Below are 18,375 nucleotides of genomic sequence, written 5' to 3'. Positions count from 1 at the left end.
TATGCCAGTGAGTTTGTAGTAAAAAAAACAAAACAAAACAATCATTTACAACTTTAATGGGACCAAATTCACATTCTAGTCTTGTAAAACCATAAAACCGTAGAGGTTTTCTTCACTGAAAACTGGGTAACCCCAAATGCATCTGGCTAGAATAGATCTTACAATATATCCACTGGAAAACCTATTTCAAACGTTCTCAGCACCTTTCTCAGGCAAGGAAGACAAAACCTTTCCTCGCTGCTTTGAAGAGGAAATCAAAATACTTCTGAGCGTCATTGGCAAGGGAAACTGTGTCTGAGATGTATCAGCAGCAGGGGCTGGCTGATGACGGCATTGTAAAAGATTCAGGATATGGAAATCGGAGCATAAGGAGAGTGAGCTTGGATATTACTGAAAGAAAATAAACCTGGTAGCTGGAGCTTGGAAATAGCAAACTGTTGAAAGCAAAGAAATACTCTATTACTGCCTTGAGCGATAAAAGGGTGGGTCAGACCTCTGAAGGGGAAAAAAGAAGCAGCTCATAAAAGGCGAAGATGGAAAAAACTTATTTGGGTCATCTAATTCATGCCCTTGGCCAATACAGATTTGGTCTTGACACCCTGAGCTAGATTCTCAACTGGCATAAATCAGTGCAGTTCCAAAGAAGTCAGTGGAGGTGCACTAATTAGACCTGCTGAAGACAAGGTAATATGTAATATTATTATTCCATTAATTAACATATGTAATATGAACAATAAATGTCTCCGGGCTCCTGGATCTCTCCTGGCCAGATCTTGCCAATCTGCTCCCCCACTTTCCAATCAACACCTTTTAAAAATTGCCAGTTGCCGAGCTTTGACGTCAGGATTTATGTCCTTGGAGAGTCTTATACTATGTCTGGATAAAGCAATTTGTAATGAAAGGAAAAGCAAGCAGCACTTGTTTTGGTGGGATAACAGCCTTGCAGGGCTGCCCTAGGTCCCTTTCGCTGAGGTAACCTTCCCCTAGTCATTGTGAAACCTCCCTTGGCCAGAGGAGAGAGGGACACAACATGGTTCTGCTTTCTGTTAAGGTAGGTGGGGGACCAAAGCCTCAGGGCTTGATTCCAAGGTCTTTGGGGTGGGGGTGTGGGAGGGGGAGGCTGAGCTATGGCTCACTGTGCCAGAAAAGAGCTTCATTGAAACCAGATACCTTCCTGAGAGGCTGCCACTTGCCTCCCAAATGTCTCCAGCCAGCCCTGTATGGCCTCTCTTCACAGGCAGCAGGTGTAGCTAGTTGGAGTTGCTTGGCCTTGCAAGCCAGAGGCCCCTTTCCCAGACACACAAACTATTTGCAATTCATCTTCAGTTCTCATTCTCAACCAGTTCTTAGAGGATCAGTGTGGCTTAGTGGAGTGGAGTAGTTCTCACTGTTTTCATACCAGGAACCCTCCACAAGCCCCTTCCCAGTGTGCAAAAATCCCTGTGCCATTTTATTATGGGAAGATCAGATCCTGAAACCTGTGTCTGACTCCGAGGTTGGGAGCACCGATCTAATGGATACCGCATGGGACCGCTGCTGCCACTGACTGACTCACAAAGCAGCTGCTGAGGTTCAGTGTTTGTGAAGTGCTACAAAAGGGACCATGCAAGGCTATTGGTAAACGGTGTCATCAGTAACACTGAAGTGGAATATAAGTGACATCACAGTGTCTGGACAACAATCCGTTTTTTCCAGCATATGGCATTTTTTAATCACAGAGAATCCCGATGTGCTTTGCGACCTACCGTGCCACTGACATATGGGGTGGGGAGGACAGCAGGAGCTTGGATACCATAGTGATGGGTGTGAGAAAGAACCTGGCTAGATTAGAAAAGAACCAGTGCATAGAACACCACACAGCATAAAGGGGAGAAATGGGAAATTTTGCCCTATGGCACCAGCTCAAATCTCTGTTTGTATCATATGCCTTTGGATATTGAAGTCTGTAAGAAGCTGATTGGAGCTAGATTTTTAGACTGTGGTTCTCATGAGAGCCTAGAGCAAGTTAGGAACCCACCTTCTCTTGACTTTCTTATGGGACTTATGTGCATAATTCTCTTAGGAGCTTTTCGAAATCCCACCCCCTAAGATCCCAACACAAAACCATGTATGCTGTAAACTGCACAATTCTCTGTCTTGCTATTAGAGGGAAGAAAGGCGAAGTCAATGCTGCTGTGATAAGCTTGTTGGGGCCAGGGACTGTCTCTTTGTTCTGTGTTTGTACAGCACCTAGCGTAGTGGGAGTCCTGATCTATGACAGGGACTCCAAGGAGCTATAGTAATACAAATGGTTGTTTGTTTGACCGTCACCATAGAATGCCAGCCGTTAGGGCCCGGAATACAATATTATCACGTCCATTAAAATGGAGACTGATTATAACTGGTAGTGCAAACAGCCCTAGTAATTCTGAGATGAGGTAGAGAATTCTGTGGTTGGCTGCTCACTCACACCTCACATGCGTCAGAACCCACCTTGTGGCTAGGTACTGCACCTGTGTTACTGTCTCGCTATGAGACAGCGATGGCTGCTGCTCCGACACTTTACGGGTAGAGAGGGAGCGAAAATGAATAAGTGCAGGAACCAGTTTTCATTTGTCAAAATATTGAAAGTGAGGCCTAGGGCAGAGGGTATGAATTGTCTCTAGACCCAGAGGAACTGCCAGATGTAAACAGACCAAAGGATTGTTCAATCTGGTGTCCTGTCTCCTGTCCCACTGGAACAGAACAGTGGCCACTGTGTCTGGTGTCCTGCTTCCTTCAATGCCAGGATGGACTGCTCGGGGAGGCTTAGCACCTCTGGGCGTCAGGCATAGGGGTCTCACATCGGGCACCCAGAGCCTCAAACGTATTTAGGCTCCCAGCTTCCATTGATAGTCCAGCCAGGTTCTTTCATTCATCGATGGACTTCAGTTGATTTCAATGGACAGTCAGAGGCTGGGCCCCAGAAATGGAGATGCTCAGAAGTAGCAAACACTTCTGCAAATGTGGCTGTGAGAGGCCGTGGCAACATAAGCACTCTTGGCTTTAGTAATCCTGTTGTTTCCTCACCAACTGATCTTAGTCAGGCTCATCGCACTGAGACATAGCTGGAGGAGGAAAGTGGTAGTCTGTGAAGCTGTGCATGGCCTGGGGCCTCCTCCTCTTGTCTCTGTTACCATAATGAATGCACCAAACCCACACCAGGACTGTCTGCTCCATTTTCATTTTTACACTCAACCTCCTTTACCACAAACCCCAGCCTTTCCGAAGAGTTGTATTAAAATCTAGGGCATGGAGAGACGTTCACCTGGGGCCAGGGGCACAGACAATTTAAGAGGCAATAATGACCTCAAATGAAACGACCATGAAACAAATATGATTTTAACAAACATGCAATATTAAAATGCTTCATTAGATTTTTAAGAAATGAATACCCTGCCCCAGCTCTTTGATGCTACTAGAGACCGTGTACCTGATCCTCGTTGTGTTAGGGCCCCTTTATGCCACTCTGTCAAAGTGAAGACCCCCAGCAAATGACCCCCAGCAAACACCTGCTGCGTATGGGACTCCTCTGCTGGCATAGAGCTACTGGATCAGCCCTAAACAGGCCTGCTTCTCATTCCCCCAGCATTGAACGGGGCGTCTCAGTGGCAGGAAGGAAGAATAGCTGGAGTACTCTGCACTATGGCTATTCTTTGTCCCTGGGGGCCATAGGAAGCAAAGCATCAATTCTAGCAGCCATGAGGCTGCTCTACCTTACATTGAGGGCTGGGGCAGGCCCCTGCCTAATGCCAGACTTAGAGGAGCACTGCTTAAATTAATCTTTGCCCTCCTTCCCTATCCTGTGCCAAATACAGTCCACTGAGAGTTGGGGCCATTTTTTTATGGGGCCCTGGGATGTTTATAGTTAAGGTTTGAGAAGAAAACTAATGATTACAGTAATAATAAAAGCACAGTTTGTTTTAATACCCATAACCTTAAGTGAAAGGCAGAAATTCCTGATAAATCTGCTGTTTAAGCTGAAAGCAACAGCTTCCCCTTTCTCTCAGAAGAAGGAAGAGGATGGCGTTTTGAGTCTGATCGTCTACAAGCCGAGGGATGTCCCCATCCTTCATCTGTGCTGCATTTCCCTCTGCTGCAGCCAGGTTGGTGCGTAACCTTCACTGACTGTCCGCACTTGGCTGCCTTTCCCACATTTGTCAATGAGGCAATGACGAAGATATTTAATGGCTTCCTTCTCAGAGAGGACAGGTTGTTCAGTACGAGGACATATATTGCTTTCAAGCAAATTTCTTCACATTCCCACAGAAAAAGCAGAAGACGCTTCTCCTGCAATGACTGGAATGGTCAGCTGTGACCCCTCTTAACCTGTTCTTCATTTGGGGCGAAACATGCTTCCATGCAAAGGGACAGCACCAGGCCTAGGTGCTACGTAAGTCCTCGGATGTTTCATCAGCTGTGATTTAAAAATCAGCTTTGAAACCTAGGTTGTTCAATCGGTGCAAATGCCTTGTGCAGCCCCACTTTTTTCAGAGCCTCTGCCCTATTTTTCTATGAAGCATCAGATGCTTCTTCGAAGGAAGGACACCTGTGGTGTGTCGGTCTCAGGCAGGCCCAGTGCGCTGGGGTGAATTTCACCCCAACTGAGCAATATGTTGAGAGGGGTGATGGAGCAGCTGACACATTGATCTTTGCGGCAACACCTTGTGAGTGTTTGGCTAACAGAGGGCACTTTTCAGCCTGCCCTTCACTTCAACTGTGGCCTTCTCTCCAGCATGCCCTTCCAAACAGCTCTCCCACGCCAGTGATTCATCCGCTGCATGTCAGCCACGCACTTCACCATGTAAGTCCCAGCCTGGCGTGACCGCACAATTGTGCAAGTCTGTACTTTGTTGTTGTTGCTTAGGAGGCTTGTCCCCAGATTCTGCCACAGGGTCAGCCCATTGCTTGTTCCATCACATTCATCTCTAGGAAGTGTGCAGCTTAAACCACAGACTGAGCATGATACGTGAAATGAGTGTCAGATGGATGCGCAAGAAGAGAGTGACAACCGTCAATCGTGTCTCAGCATTAATGTCCGGTGGGAGGCAGAGGTTGGCACATGGACCTGTGAGTCACACAATTGTTGGAGTCTGAAAGGACCGCTCTTGGGGTTGTCTGTCTAGTGCTGTCTGCATTATGGCAGGGTGGATCTTGCTACTTTGTCATTCATGGGTGTGTATTCTAGCCTGGTGGGTGAACCCATGCCTTGCTTGGCAGCTTGTTCCAGGGCCACATTGTTTTCAGTAGGGACTGGTGAACTTCTTGACACTCAATGGCTTCCCAACTGCATGAACTATGTACTTAAGTTTGCAAAACTAGAACGAATGTTCAACCCCTGTTTTCCCTAATATTGAAACCTAGTCCTGCCCCCATCTGCCCTCCTGTCAAAATGATTCAACTGGGCCCAACCCTGCAATCCTTAGTCCTTGCAGTACTTCAATAGGAGTTTTGTCTCGGTGATGACTGCGGGGTTGGGCTCAGGATGTATGTAACAGAGGCCAGAAGGGGTTTAAGCATTTCAAGTGTGTTTCAGGCCATTTAGCTGAGCTGTGGTAGCCTAAATGTAGTGAATGAATTGGAGCTAGCTGGCTGTGCAAGGGGGTTAAGTGTCAGGAAGTTGAGCATGCGCAGGGTTAGCTGTCAGGAAGAAGATACCCCGCCAAGAAACCATGTTCTATGTGGGGAAAAAATAAAAAACCACCATTTCTTATTTGTGTAACACTTGCCAGATGTTACTGTAACAAGGGAAGGCAGGTGAAGATTGTCAGGAACTTAACTTGCATGCAATGATGCAGCATAATAGATGCAATTATTATGACTTTTATTATTTCTGTTGCACCAGTACCTACAGGTCCCGTTGGGGTCAGATTGTTGTGCTATGCACTGTGCAGAACTAATAAAAAGACCGTCCCTGCCCCACAGAGAGGTCAGTTTATACATCTAAAGAGACAACCACCGGTGATGAGTAAAACAATAACTGAGGAGGGGGTAAGCAGTGAGAGAAGCCCGCTTAGCTTAATAAGTGGCAGTATCGGCACACCCCTGGCCTGACCATTGTACAGGAAGAATGAGCAGTGGATCAGTAAAAGCTGGCGCTGATGTCACTGCTCACTCAAGCAATATCAGCTCCTTGCCTGAGCCCTGGCTCCTCCCTGCGTGAGGCTCCCTGCTTCCCCCCACCGCAGCACCCCACCTCTGCACCCCACCTTTTTGACAAAAGTGGGCATTTGCCGATTTGATCAGTTGGCAAAAGCAAATGGGACAAATGCCTACTTTTGCCAAAAAGGTCAGGATGGCTGAGACAGGGCTTGAGAAAGGGACTGTCCCAGCCACAGTGGGATGTACGGTCACCCTACTCCTAAATTCCCAGAGAGAGTCTTTGACAGAGCCAGGAACTGTGAACCCGGGTCTCTCCCATCCAAGTCTAATGCCTTTACCCCAAGGTCACCCTTCTTGTCTGTGAGCTTATTCCGTAGGCTGTCATTGCAAACTTAACCTAGATAGCATGCTTGCAGCCTCACTGCAATTGCAGTTGCGTGCCAGGCTGGGGAGACGGTTTGTTTTCATCTCTAGTGTTCTCGGTACGTGTGAGCAGGTACACTCTGGGTCAGAGGGCTTGGCCACACTTGGAGCCCGGAAGCCCTGCGGGAACCACGGAACTGTAATCCGCATCCAGCATGTGAAGCCGCTCTCTGATTGAGACAAAGATTAGGTGAGATGAAGGCGAGCCAAAAGGAAGGTTAGAAGACGCTTGTGCTGTGATTCTGGTTTGATGTAGGTGTCGTGAGTCATGGGGATGATTTCTAATGGTGCTCTAAGTGTGTCAGCTTTGCAGCTTGCTCCGTAAGCTGTGCAGCCGTGTGAAGAGGGACTGCCGGGGATCTTGCTGTCCCCGCCCATCCTGAATTAGCCTGCCCTAAGGGATAGCCAGAATGGGCACACAGTACCCACCTGCACCCCCACCCTGCACAAGCAAACACTTCTTTCAGTAGTGCCTCCTCTGCCCAGATGACAGGGCAAGGGCTTCCTCTTGTATTTCAGTAATACCAGTCCGGAAATCTTCTGGAGATAATATATATGCAAATATGCATATGTGTGTGTTTATGCTTACCAAGTGTGTGTGTTTAATATATTCCAATCATCCCTGGATCTAAACACCCCTGCAACTTGGGAACAAAGTTTGCATGCAGATTTAGCTCTCAGCTTTTCCATTTTGTGGCTAGGGCTCATCTCCCATCATCCACCCAGCCAACCAGCTTCCTCGGCTGGGAATCCTGCAGGATGAATCTCTTGGAGTACTTCCGCTTCTGGCCCTGGCTGAAACTCAGAGGTCTATATGTCCGTTTCTCTCTCACAGCTCACTTTACTCTGTTCCCATTCAACAATAATCCACCTGTTATCACTGCACACAGCCATCCTTCCCGAAAAAGGCTCATGGCAATGTCTCCATTTCGTTCTGCATTGAGTGACTCCTGTGGCACCAGGTAACTGGAAATCTTTTTTTATCTGTACAGCAAGAAGCATCCGGTCTGCTTCCTTCCTTTGGTTACTTTAACCATAGTGACTGAGTCTTACCGAAAAACTGACCACAGCCTAGCAGACAAAAGCGGCATTCTCTGTGCAGAGGACAGAATGTTCAGTGCCTGCAACAATTGAGAGAATCCACCAGTATCTGTCACCCCGAGGCTACTGTTCGGCAGACACCTGCCTATACACGGTTGACCTGGCTAAACAGAATTGTTCTTGTTAATAATTTAAACAAAAATATCAGTGAATCCAAGTCAGGTTGCAAAAGCCTTAATGTGCCAGTAGGCTAGATTGGGAAGGAGAACTGAAATCGCATTTGGGAGAAATCCGAATGTATTAGAGACCAAGAGGATTAATTTATGGCTCTGGTTCCAGTACAGGCTTTCAGACTCCCTTCAGCTCTAATATACCTCAGTCCTAATCTCCAGCGCCCCACAGTGTCCTAGGACTGGGGTCCCCACTACTGTATCTCAGTCAGTGCCTCTCCGAATTCAATATCCTTATAATAGCCCTTGCTGTTCAAGTACTGGATCGTGCCATACGCCCGCATCATTGCACCTCAAAACTGGTGTGCAAAACCTCTTGGGTCTCCTTCACACAAGCTGCCCACACTGCTACTTTGCATAGTGGTTTTGCAGTGCAGAGCAATGCCAACTAGGGATTAAGCTGATCACCTGCTGGGCTGAGTGTCAGGGGCTACCTTGTTTGGGATATGAATCCAGATTCCCAGTGGTGAAAAGCTAGTGCACTAACCTACTGCGCTCCCTGGTCCCTGAAGAGGGACAAGTTCTATCACAGGGGAATGATATGTCCAAGAAAGGAAGCAGGGTAGCAATATCTGTCAGGAACAAAGCTAAAGGAGTATAAAATAAGGGAGTTGCTTGAAATGCAGGAGCTGCAGTCACACCAGGTGCACTTCTGCTGTACAGGCCACTCCTGTATCTTCACAGTATAAAAACGAGTCTCTGACACAGATGCATTGTGCCAAAAATGCAGTTTGGATTAAAATCATCTTGGCCAAATTCTGTGCAACCACATTGACCTGTAACCCTGTTGATGAGTGGGTAGAACACTGCAGATGTTATCTCGTTGCCTGCAAATATTTTCGTGTTTTTATTTTAAATGTTCTGAACCATTGTGCGCCTAAAAACAAGAAGCCTCATGCCAGTGAAAGTGACTGGAAATTGAGAGTGAAACTGATTAGCGTGCTGATTGAAATCCATAAATAGCTGGGCTTAAATGGCGGAATGCAAAATGGACATATATTGTTCTAATCTGGGTTTATTAGTAACAGGGGTAAAGGAGGCTTACGTCCGTATGCGTACATATATTCTTTATGGCTAGGTGTTGAGAGGCTATGAGGATGGGTGTAGCTTTGTAAATGAGATAAACAATAAGGGTTGTTAATATTGTTTGTATTGTGCTAGTACCTAGAGGCTGCAGCTACGATCAGGACTGCATTGCTAGGTGCGGTACAAACATACTAAGAGAAAACCCCTGCCCCAAAGAGCTTACAGTCGATTTAGACAAGGCAAACACAGGAAGTCCCTGTTTTACAGATGAATAATGGAGGCACGGTAGATTAGATCCCAATTGTAGTCACTGGAATTTAATCACATGCCTATAATTTAATACCTGTTTGAGTGCTGGCCTGAATAGGGATGATTTGAGCATGTGCTTAAAGAGTTTCTTGAATCAGGGTCTAATTGACCTGGCCAAGGTCACACAAGGATCTGTATTTGACTGTGTTTCTTTAATCACCATGTTAATTCAGGTATGAGCCCCGTGTGCGCAATGGCTACTAAAAAGGCTCTGCAAAGGGATTCATCCCTTTATGTCCACACTGAGTCCCACTGATTCAGAGTGCCCTGTCAGAACCCTCTGCATGAGGAGGGACTATCTATGATCATGTATCCTAATGTGAGCCACTCAAGGAAGACAAAATGTTATTTACAACACCAAAATAAATGCCATTCCTCTAGGTGGTGAGCAATATTTCACATTCATAACCACATTAATAAATGGAAGGAATAGAATAGATCAGATTGCTGTTAGAAAACATAAAAAGTTTATTTTTACATTCACATAAAAACAGATGAAAATTCTGCAGTCACGCACATGAACACATCAACAGAGCACTTACAAAGGCACTGCCCTCTGAGCAGCAACATGTCTTGCAGAACTGAAATTGCAGCTGGCGAGATGGAACTTTTGGTCTGTTTGCTGCTGCTGTAACCCGTTTGCCCAGTTCACAGCCCTGTGACATCACTCAAGCCAAAGGGAGTTTTGCTGGAATAAGGAGTGCAGAGTTGGCTTGACAGGAGTTTAATGCAAAAAGGGGCAGACTTTTGCAGAAGCCTGACTGAATTTTACACCCGTTTACACCAAAGCCTGCCCTTACTCTGACTTAGGTACCATCTCTAAGTGAATTTTAGCCCTTTGAATTGCAGAACAGCGCTGTTGTGGTTGGGCTGGTTACTTCTGTTGGATCACCAGCTTCATTGTAATGCATTCCCGGGACGGGGACATGACCCCCGCCCTTGTGGCGTTAGCTCTGAAAATACAAGCTAAGTATAAATCTCCTTACCTCTTTTCGTAATGGTAACTTACAAAGCACAGTAACACGCATGACAAACTGACAGTTTTTCATGACAGTGGAGCATCCTATTGCTTCTAAATATTAGAACCCAGCTCCCAAACATTACTGCAGTTCACTCTCTGTTATTCTCTGCATATTGAGCCCATGAAACAAGGTGGAATCAAATACTGACATACAGAGAATACTGACTCTCTGGGTATATAGAACCAGCATTGGTTGTAACATTTCTAGTGTAGCAGTTGCCAGTTGCAGCTCCTGGCTCATAATGTGAGATGTAAAGCAAAGCAAACCGTTGCCAGCCCTATGTGCAGCTTCATGCATTTGAATGCAAATTACCAAATCCACCTTAAAATGGTGGGTAATAATTTAAACTATCCTCCGCAACCCTAACCAGTCAGTGAGTTAATCCCCGTCCAAGGCTGAAGGATAAGACACTGTGGCCTGACTTTCAAAGGTGCTGAGCTCCTGCAGCTCCCGTGGGCTTCAAGGACCACTGTGGATGCCCCAGCAGCTCTGAAAGTCAGGTGATTAAATGGCTAGTAGCAGTTAAAAGTTAAGTTCTATTAGAACCAAAGCATTTCATTCCAAATACTGTTTTTTCTTATGATAGTGAGCTAAGTTTAAACTGAGGTCAGGTTGATCAGAGTCAGTTGTTTGTTACATCATCTGCTGGTGTTTCCTAGAGAATTCAAGGTTTTGAATATAAACTCGGCACCCCTAAATTTCATTTAATGTAAAAGCTGACCAAAAGCCTTTTCAGGAAAGAAAAAGCCCTCTGTTTTAGCTATGTTTAATTGGCTATTTTAAGGCTTGAGAGCCCTGATTTCACTAGGAGGGTGGTGAAACGCTGGAATGCGTTACCTAGGGAGGTGGTAGAATCTCCTTCCTTAGAAGTTTTTAAGGTCAGGCTTGACAAAGCCCTGGCTGGGATGATTTAATTGGGGATTGGTCCTGCTTTGAGCGGGGGTTGGACTAGATGACCTCCTGAGGTCCCCTCCAACCCTGATATTCTATGATTCTAGAGAACAGGTTAGTTCCCTTTCTGAATTACAGAACAGAGACCATGCCTACAGATGTTTAGCTCAGAGAGTAGGGCCCTGATTCAGCAAAGCCATTAAGCATGTTCTTAACCTTAAGCACATAAGTATAAATGCTTTGCTGGATTTGGGGCCTAGAACTCCTGATTAGACAGACCCTGACTTCAGCGGAATTACACCAGGGATGAGTATGACTCATTATGTACTCCCTCAAGAGTATTTCCTGAAATATAAGTTTTGGTATTTCCAAGATAAGTGTAAAAATAGCACAATCATACAAAGTACAAATATCAAACAATAAATAATAGTTTAAAAATGATATTGCTTTTTCTTATTTAAAAAAAAAAGACATCTGTAAATGTAAACATTGAGGTATTGGAGGTAATAAATACTTAATATGGTAGGTATAATATGTTTTTTAAAGTACAGTATTAATACTGTTCAGCCATAACTGTTGGCCCAAACCATAAGATTATTCTATGTCTCATGTGTTTGGAGAGTCTAATGTTACTTTTATAAAACAGCAGTTTCCTTGTTGTGAAAGATGCAGAACTTCTTTGGGTTTCACTTTCCCATCTTCATCATCAAGTATTCTTCAATGTAGTTAATGAATATGTCAAATTCTCCCATTGCCTTATAGATTCCTTTCTCTTGTAACTAGGGGAAGGGGAGGAGCAGAGAAAATAAATTACTTAATATCAATTAATTTACACATTAGTAATTAAGTGTCTAATAAGTCACAAGATAAATTAAGTTAAAGCATGTTAAGCCTAGATGCACAGTTCATAGAGCGCATGGAAATGTTACTCAGATTCTCATTAAACCACAAATGTTGAATCACAGCTAACTCACAAGTGATGGGAGAATTGATATGTAGTTTGCAAGCAGTTCATTAAGCAAATTTGAATTGCTTTATTTGGAGATGTAGCTCTTATGATATATTTCTGTTCTCTGATTGGCTGAATGTAACTTTTAGGATCAATTTCCAATGGGAATGCTTGTGATTAGGAATTCAAAATAGGCTTCCCACAATGATCCTGCTTGACTTGCTTAAAATACTTTCATTTGACAGAATATTCAAGGACAAGAAACAGAAGTAATGCAAACACACTCAAAGCAAAGTATGGTTTTGAAAAAAACCATAAACTTCTGCAGATTTTTTTAATGCAACATTTGTCCAGCTGCAATAGGAATCATAATACCAGCTTTTGGACAATGTGAACTGATAGACTCATTCCTAACTCATTTGTGGTTGTGTAATATACCATACAGATACTTGTTTAGATAATTTGTACACATTATAATTCCATCTGCAATTTAAGCTGTTTTCCTGAAGTTGCTCTGGCTAGTGCAGTTACTGTATCTATCTGACCCAGCCCCATTGCATTGTCATGCACTTACTGAGTGCCCCAAAATCTTTAGTGTGTTTATTCTGGCAAAACAATGGTGGGGTACGGATGTGCTCTTATCCCCATTGTTCAGACAGGGAATCAAGGCCCAGAGAATGCCCCAGGTCCTACAGGGAGTCTGTAGTAGGGCAAGAACTGGAACCCGTGTCTCCAAAATCCCAGGCGGGGCTATCTTTTAACTTTTAGAGTCAACATGTCCTTTGCTTTAGCATTGGTGTTAGCCAAACCTGAGAAGGTTGAGAGTCCAGGTTCAGTTTGGCTCACCAGCCATCACTTTTGATACTTCTGTGACCCTCATCCAAAAAGTCTAACTCTCTTGAATGTGAAAAAGTGTGTGTGTGTGTAGAGGGGGTGTAGTATGGAGCTCAAATGGACCATTGTTATGGTGTTGCAGCATTTCTGGTCCCAGTCCAGGCCAGAAATGCAAAAGTAAATGATCCTTGTAAAAAAAAAGCCTGGTTTCAGTAGTGGGCCAGGTTTCAGGGGCTGGTTAGCAATTGGACAGGAGAGTTACCTTATTGTATGTTTCCTTGATCTCCTTTAAGGTCTGGCTCCTCTTCTCGCAGGTGAAGAATCTGTGCTGTGGAGGAAAGCAACCAGGGATTTTTAACAAAACAGCCTTCCTTTACGGTACAGCTCTGGATGGGTGAGAGACAGGCTGCTGCAGCCCAGGTGTGTGCTAGGGAAACTATGATTGAGTCCTTTACCCCCACTCCTCCTGCCACGGTAGGCCCTCAGCTCCCCAGCCCCACTCTCCCACAAGGCTGTGCTTTCCCCCTTTTTACCAGCTTTCCTCTCCCCTCATCCATTTCCCTCACTTCTTTCAAAATTCCACCCATCTTCCCCATGTCAGTCACATGTGCCCTTCAAAACTAAGCCTTTGTGATATATATAAATGAAATCCATTCACAGATATTTATTCTCAGGGGGACTAGCCCAGTGGCCCCCTTGCTAGGATGTTGGATCCTTTCCCCCTCCCCTCAGCCGTCATTTGTCTTTTTACATTGTGAGCTCTCTGGAGCAGGAACTTCGGCTACTTTTTACTATGGCCTACCCAAAGATGGCTGGATCCATTCTGGGACCTCCAGATGCTACCCCTGTGCAGATACCCATAGCCATTATGTTTGAGGAGTTCTAGTAACCAGCTCAGCAAACAGCCTGTGTGATGTTCTGTCAGGGAGGGTTCACCCTCCTCTTTGCTGAATTGCTTGCTCACTGACTGAGTCATTTCACAACCAGATGACAGAGTCAGGACACCACCGCCAGGCAGTTCCAGGAGCTGAGGCTGCATTTAGCTTTCATTCTGCCGCCCCAGCCTGTGAGAGCAGCTCCTTTCAGGTAAGGGCTTCAGATGAACCCTTTTAAATTAATCTTTGATCAGTGTTTATTACAGGGCTGCGGGCTGGCCTTTAAAAATAAATAATTATTTCTAAAACTTTACAACTGAATCTTGATGATACAAATCATAGATTCCTAGATATCAGGGGCCTGAAGGGACTGCTTGGGTCACCCAGTCTCTGCAGTCTCTGTGTGTGTCTATCTATCTCTGGTCTATATATGGTGAAACCTTCCCCATGATGAGTAAAATTCTGCCTCCCTTTTCTGTAATGACCAGGATGTCAGTCCTCAGAATCCAGCTGGACTGTATTTTTAATGTGCCTGTCGCTGTGCTATGTACACTGACATCAATGGCCAAGCTCCAATCAACCTCAGTGGTGCATGATCAGACTGAAGGTGGCTTGGCAAAACCTTTGTAGGCCTCCTCCCTTATAACACCACCCTGAGCTTCTTGTTGAGTCCCGGCACCGATGGATTTGCAGACCCTTCTCTTCACAATTGGCCGGTACTGCAGCCCCTCAGCCCCTGAGGCAAAGAACTTTTAAGAAGCTCTCCATCAAGAAACTGCAGAGGTTTTATGCTGCAGCTTTGCTTGGGATACGTATATTGATATCCGCTTGTGCTCAGCTCCCTGGGAACTTGGCAAGTGATCTGCAAAAGGAAGCTCCAACACTTACACAGCGCTTCAGTGTCTGCCTCAGGTCCTGCAGCATGTTGCCAATCGAGCCCACGCTCCGCTTGATGTGTTTGCTGCTGTTGATCGCCTTCGGTAAGACTTCATCCAGGTAAAATCGGATCATGTCTGACACTGACTGGCAGCCCAAATAACCCTGGCGGAAGAGGAGTGAGTTGCGTTAATGACACGCCACCGCAACTGGAGGACACGGCATAAGCAGCTGTCAGATTCAGTCGTCATCACTGGCCAGAGGTTTGGTTCTATGGGTTCTGCTGTGCACCTTACAGAGTGCTTTCCACAGTGCTGTACTGCCATCCTATGAGGTTGGTAAATAAGCACTATTATCCCTGTTTTACAGATGGAGAAACTGAGATGTAGAGAGGTGAAGCTATTTGCCCAAGCCCACAGACAGCAACAGCATCGTGGAAATCCGGAGTTCTGACTCCCAGTCCTGTGCTCTGACCACTAGACTACACCAAGCTCGAAAACAGAAGCAGAGCAATCTCAAAGGGAGTGACTATCTCAGATAGATGTTAGACAGGCAAAGATACAATGAAATCAGTTTTATAGGTATGATATTCTTATACTACTACCAGTTTTAAAAACACCCTAAACTTTGTATAGTACTTCCAGCTGCCTCCGTTAGAATGGCATTAGCTTAGAATTAGATTGACAGTGCACAGCAAAGTTCTCACCTTAAAATCTTCCAGTAAATCCTCCTTTAGCAATAAGATGTCAAGTTCATCGTCTTTGGCTTGCTGTAAAAGTATGCAATGGAAGTGTCAGTTGTATCAAGGTAGGCAGCCTACATAATCTTCATTGCTACTGTGTAAAAGTACTTCAGTTCATCAAACTGTCTGGTTTGCCTGAGTGCGTGTGTTGTCGTCTTAAGGCAAACATTGGAAATAAAAGCATCTCAGCATACAGAAGGGGTGTGTGTGTGTGTGTGTGTAATAACATTCAAGTGCTGATACTGTCCCACATGCCTGTGCAATTAGTTTGAAGTCAAAAGAAGACAGGGAAAAATGAAATCACATATGTGGGTGATTTATTTGACACGTTTAATTTTTTTAGCCTGCCTTTCAAATCCTGCTTACTTTCTTCTGACTTCAGATAGTGTGCATATAACAGCACCCAAAATTACTGTGATATATAATAACAAGTCTATTAAGGAACTACGTGATCCTGTTACCAGCACTTCACTCAGAGACTTGTAGCAAACTTTGATTTAAAGTCTTAAATCCTATATACCTACCAACTGTCATGTTAATTTGGCTGATAATACAAACACAATGCCATTATTCAGTGATTTAACCTAGAGGGATGACATTTCAATTTTTTATATCATTAGTACATAATGCCATTGATTTTATATTGCAATTCAGATGCATTTAAGGCAATATTGGTACGAATACAATTACGAATGCTATGCATCCCTTTTTGCATGATTACTTTGCTCAGCTGTCAGCAAGACCATTCTAATACATCTCCCACCACAAAGATTTAATGCTACCCTGGCAATCTATCCACAGACCGCATTCCCATGCAGGAGAAGGAAATGGGCAGTAAATTCTCTAGACACAGAATAACTTCTTTCTGGCTTTGGTGGTATCTTAACGTTTGTCTTTTAACATAACTTGAAAGCTATAGTGAAATATTTCCGTCTCATCCATTGTTAACTTGCAATGGAGTTGCACCCCTTACACCAGCATTGAATTTATCCCCGTCAGTAAAAGAATAACTTTCAATGCAATGTCAAAAAAATTAAAATGCCTTAAAATTCATTGTGAAAGCAGTTGATTTTCCTGTAATTGCGTCTGGATAACAAAAAATCTTTGCACATTTTCTCTCCCCTTAGCAAGTGATGAAACTAAACTATTTATTTCGCCTGCAGCAGCGAACACAAAACACTGTGTCTGCACCTAAACCTTTTCTGCCCAAAGGAACCTGTGTCCAGTGTGTGGGTATGCCAAGTCACTGAAAGTGCAAAAGCAGTAGACAGAAGGCGACAGGCTTTGACAGGTGTCATACTCACAAAATAATCTTTAATTTCACCAAATGCAATCCGCAGGTCTTTGAGCCGAAGGGGCAGGAGATTGGCGAGATGTGTGCAGCTTTCTTCAGAGAGCTGGCAGCTGGCATGTTTGATGCTGGCAATCAGGGCTAGGAAAATGAGTGCTGTGAGAAGTTTCATTTCTCAGCTGAGTTTCTTTCTTGTGGTCCAGTTATTAGTTCAATTTCACAAGAGGCAAAAAGCCAGATCTGAATGCCTTCACCTTGATGGAGCTCCTGATTTTATACTCTCCAGACATGCTCTCAATTTCCTTTCCCATTTCCTGGGGACTAATATTGGGGTTTTAAGACATTCATTAAAACCAAAGGTCACAAGAGTTTCCCGTAAGAGGCTTCCTGTGCTCTGGCCCCCCTCCCCTTTCCACACCCCATCAAATCGTTTGTGTTAGACGCTGCATTTTTTTTACGTAGCTTGTTTCTTGTAAATTTGAATGTGGCTAAAGAATTTGAACATGAAAAGGTGCGGTATGGAGGACACTTCTGCATTCTCATGGGTATTTTCTATTTTTACATGAAAGACCTGTGTGGGGAGGGGGAAGTGTTTCCATTTTTAAATCTCTGTAATGCATTTACCTAATTTAGAATTTTTCTAGGTCATCACCACCAAGCAAATGTCATTTTAATGGCTTTTGAGCCTTTTGAACAGGGAAATAGTCACCTCTTATCACCAAGAGGTATGAATTCCCATTTCCGGGTCCTTTCAATGTGGAAAATAATCCTTTTATCAATAAACAAATAAAAGTTCTTATGAGGAAATAACAAATAAAGTCTTGCCTAGGGTTTATGGAAATCCATACAGAGCAATTAAAAAAACCCCTTCGGACTTTTTTCATAGGCAAAAGTATGTTAGCACTCATGATCTGGCTAAATTCCAATATTTGTAGTAATTGCAACCTGCTAAAACTCCATGTTCAGCATTCAAATTTGCTACCCAGTTTGTTTCAAATGAACAGAGTATTCTTTATAGTAACCTTCTTCACTTTGCACCATCTTTTGTGCAGCATTGCTGTGCACTGTTAAATAGCTGCCACATTCTCTTCCAGGGCATTGAACGGCAGGGGTGTCTGGAATAACTCCTGTGTCTTTATTACACACATGCAGACAATATACAACAATATTCTCCTCTTGGATTCAGCTAGGCTGGGGGGGGGGACTTTTTGACCCGAGGGCCACATCTGGGTGGGGAAATCACTTGCAGGGGGTTGGGGTGCGGGGGTGGAGTGTTGGGTGTGGGAGCGGGGGCGGTGTGCAGGAAGGGGCTCAGGGCAAGGGGTTGGGGCAGAGGAGGGATGCAGGGTGTATGAGGGGCTCAGGGAAGGGGGTTAGGGTGCAGGAGGGGTGTGGAGTGCAGGAGGGGGCTCAGGTGAGGGGGTTGGGGTGCAGGAAGTGGCAGGGGGCTCAGGACAGGGGGTTGGGGTGCAGGGTGCAGGAGGGGTTCAGGCTCCAGCCCTGCGCCGTTTACCTAGAGCGGCTCTGGGGTGGCAGTGGCGTGCACCAGAGCCAGGGCAGGCTCCCTGCCGGCCCCAGCCCCACGCCGTGCCGTGCCGCGCCACACCACACCGCACCACTCTGGGAAGTGGCCGGCACCTCGTCCCTGCGCAGCCCCTGGTGGCGGGCAGAGGGCTCCACCTGTTTCCCTCACCTGTGGGTACCTCCCGCGAAGCTCCCATTGGCTGCGGTAACTTGTTCCTGGCC

The 18,375-nt window shown here is 45.1% G+C and overlaps 2 protein-coding genes across 2 annotated transcripts in view; one reads left to right on the top strand and one right to left on the bottom strand.

The window, feature by feature from the left end:
- The window catches only part of MAPKAPK2 (MAPK activated protein kinase 2), a 110,966-nt gene extending 95,426 nt beyond the window's left edge, over positions 1-15,540 (top strand). Inside the window, exons 10-11 of the mRNA XM_073319764.2 lie at positions 13,139-13,265; positions 14,966-15,540. Of these exons, the coding sequence (XP_073175865.1) occupies positions 13,139-13,243 (105 nt within the window). The 3' untranslated portion in view covers positions 13,244-13,265; positions 14,966-15,540. The remainder of the gene's footprint in view (positions 1-13,138; positions 13,266-14,965) is intronic.
- Positions 11,717-16,801, bottom strand: IL10 (interleukin 10). Its single transcript, XM_073319767.1, has 5 exons — positions 16,643-16,801; positions 15,303-15,365; positions 14,609-14,761; positions 13,108-13,173; positions 11,717-11,841 (listed from the first exon to the last, which is right to left on the bottom strand). The coding sequence occupies exons 1-5, from the start codon at positions 16,799-16,801 to the stop codon at positions 11,749-11,751; spliced, it is 534 nt and encodes a 177-aa protein (XP_073175868.1). The 3' UTR covers positions 11,717-11,748.
- Positions 16,802-18,375: the final 1,574 nt, after the last annotated feature.

The sequence above is a fragment of the Lepidochelys kempii genome, chromosome 21 (assembly GCF_965140285.1).
Source record: "Lepidochelys kempii isolate rLepKem1 chromosome 21, rLepKem1.hap1, whole genome shotgun sequence".
Classification (NCBI taxonomy): domain Eukaryota; kingdom Metazoa; phylum Chordata; order Testudines; family Cheloniidae; genus Lepidochelys; species Lepidochelys kempii.
This window is presented reverse-complemented; position numbering and strand designations above follow the sequence as displayed.

Excerpts from the sequence above, each read along its gene's own strand:
- IL10 (XM_073319767.1), bottom strand. The coding sequence starts at position 16,801 with ATGAAACTTCTCACAGCACTCATTTTCCTAGCCCTGATTGCCAGCATC. Across the intron at positions 15,366-16,642 it reads GTGAAATTAAAGATTATTTT|CAAGCCAAAGACGATGAACT; the intron begins GTGAGTATGACA and ends ATACTTTTACAG. Across the intron at positions 11,842-13,107 it reads TCAAGGAAACATACAATAAG|TTACAAGAGAAAGGAATCTA; the intron begins GTAACTCTCCTG and ends CCCTTCCCCTAG.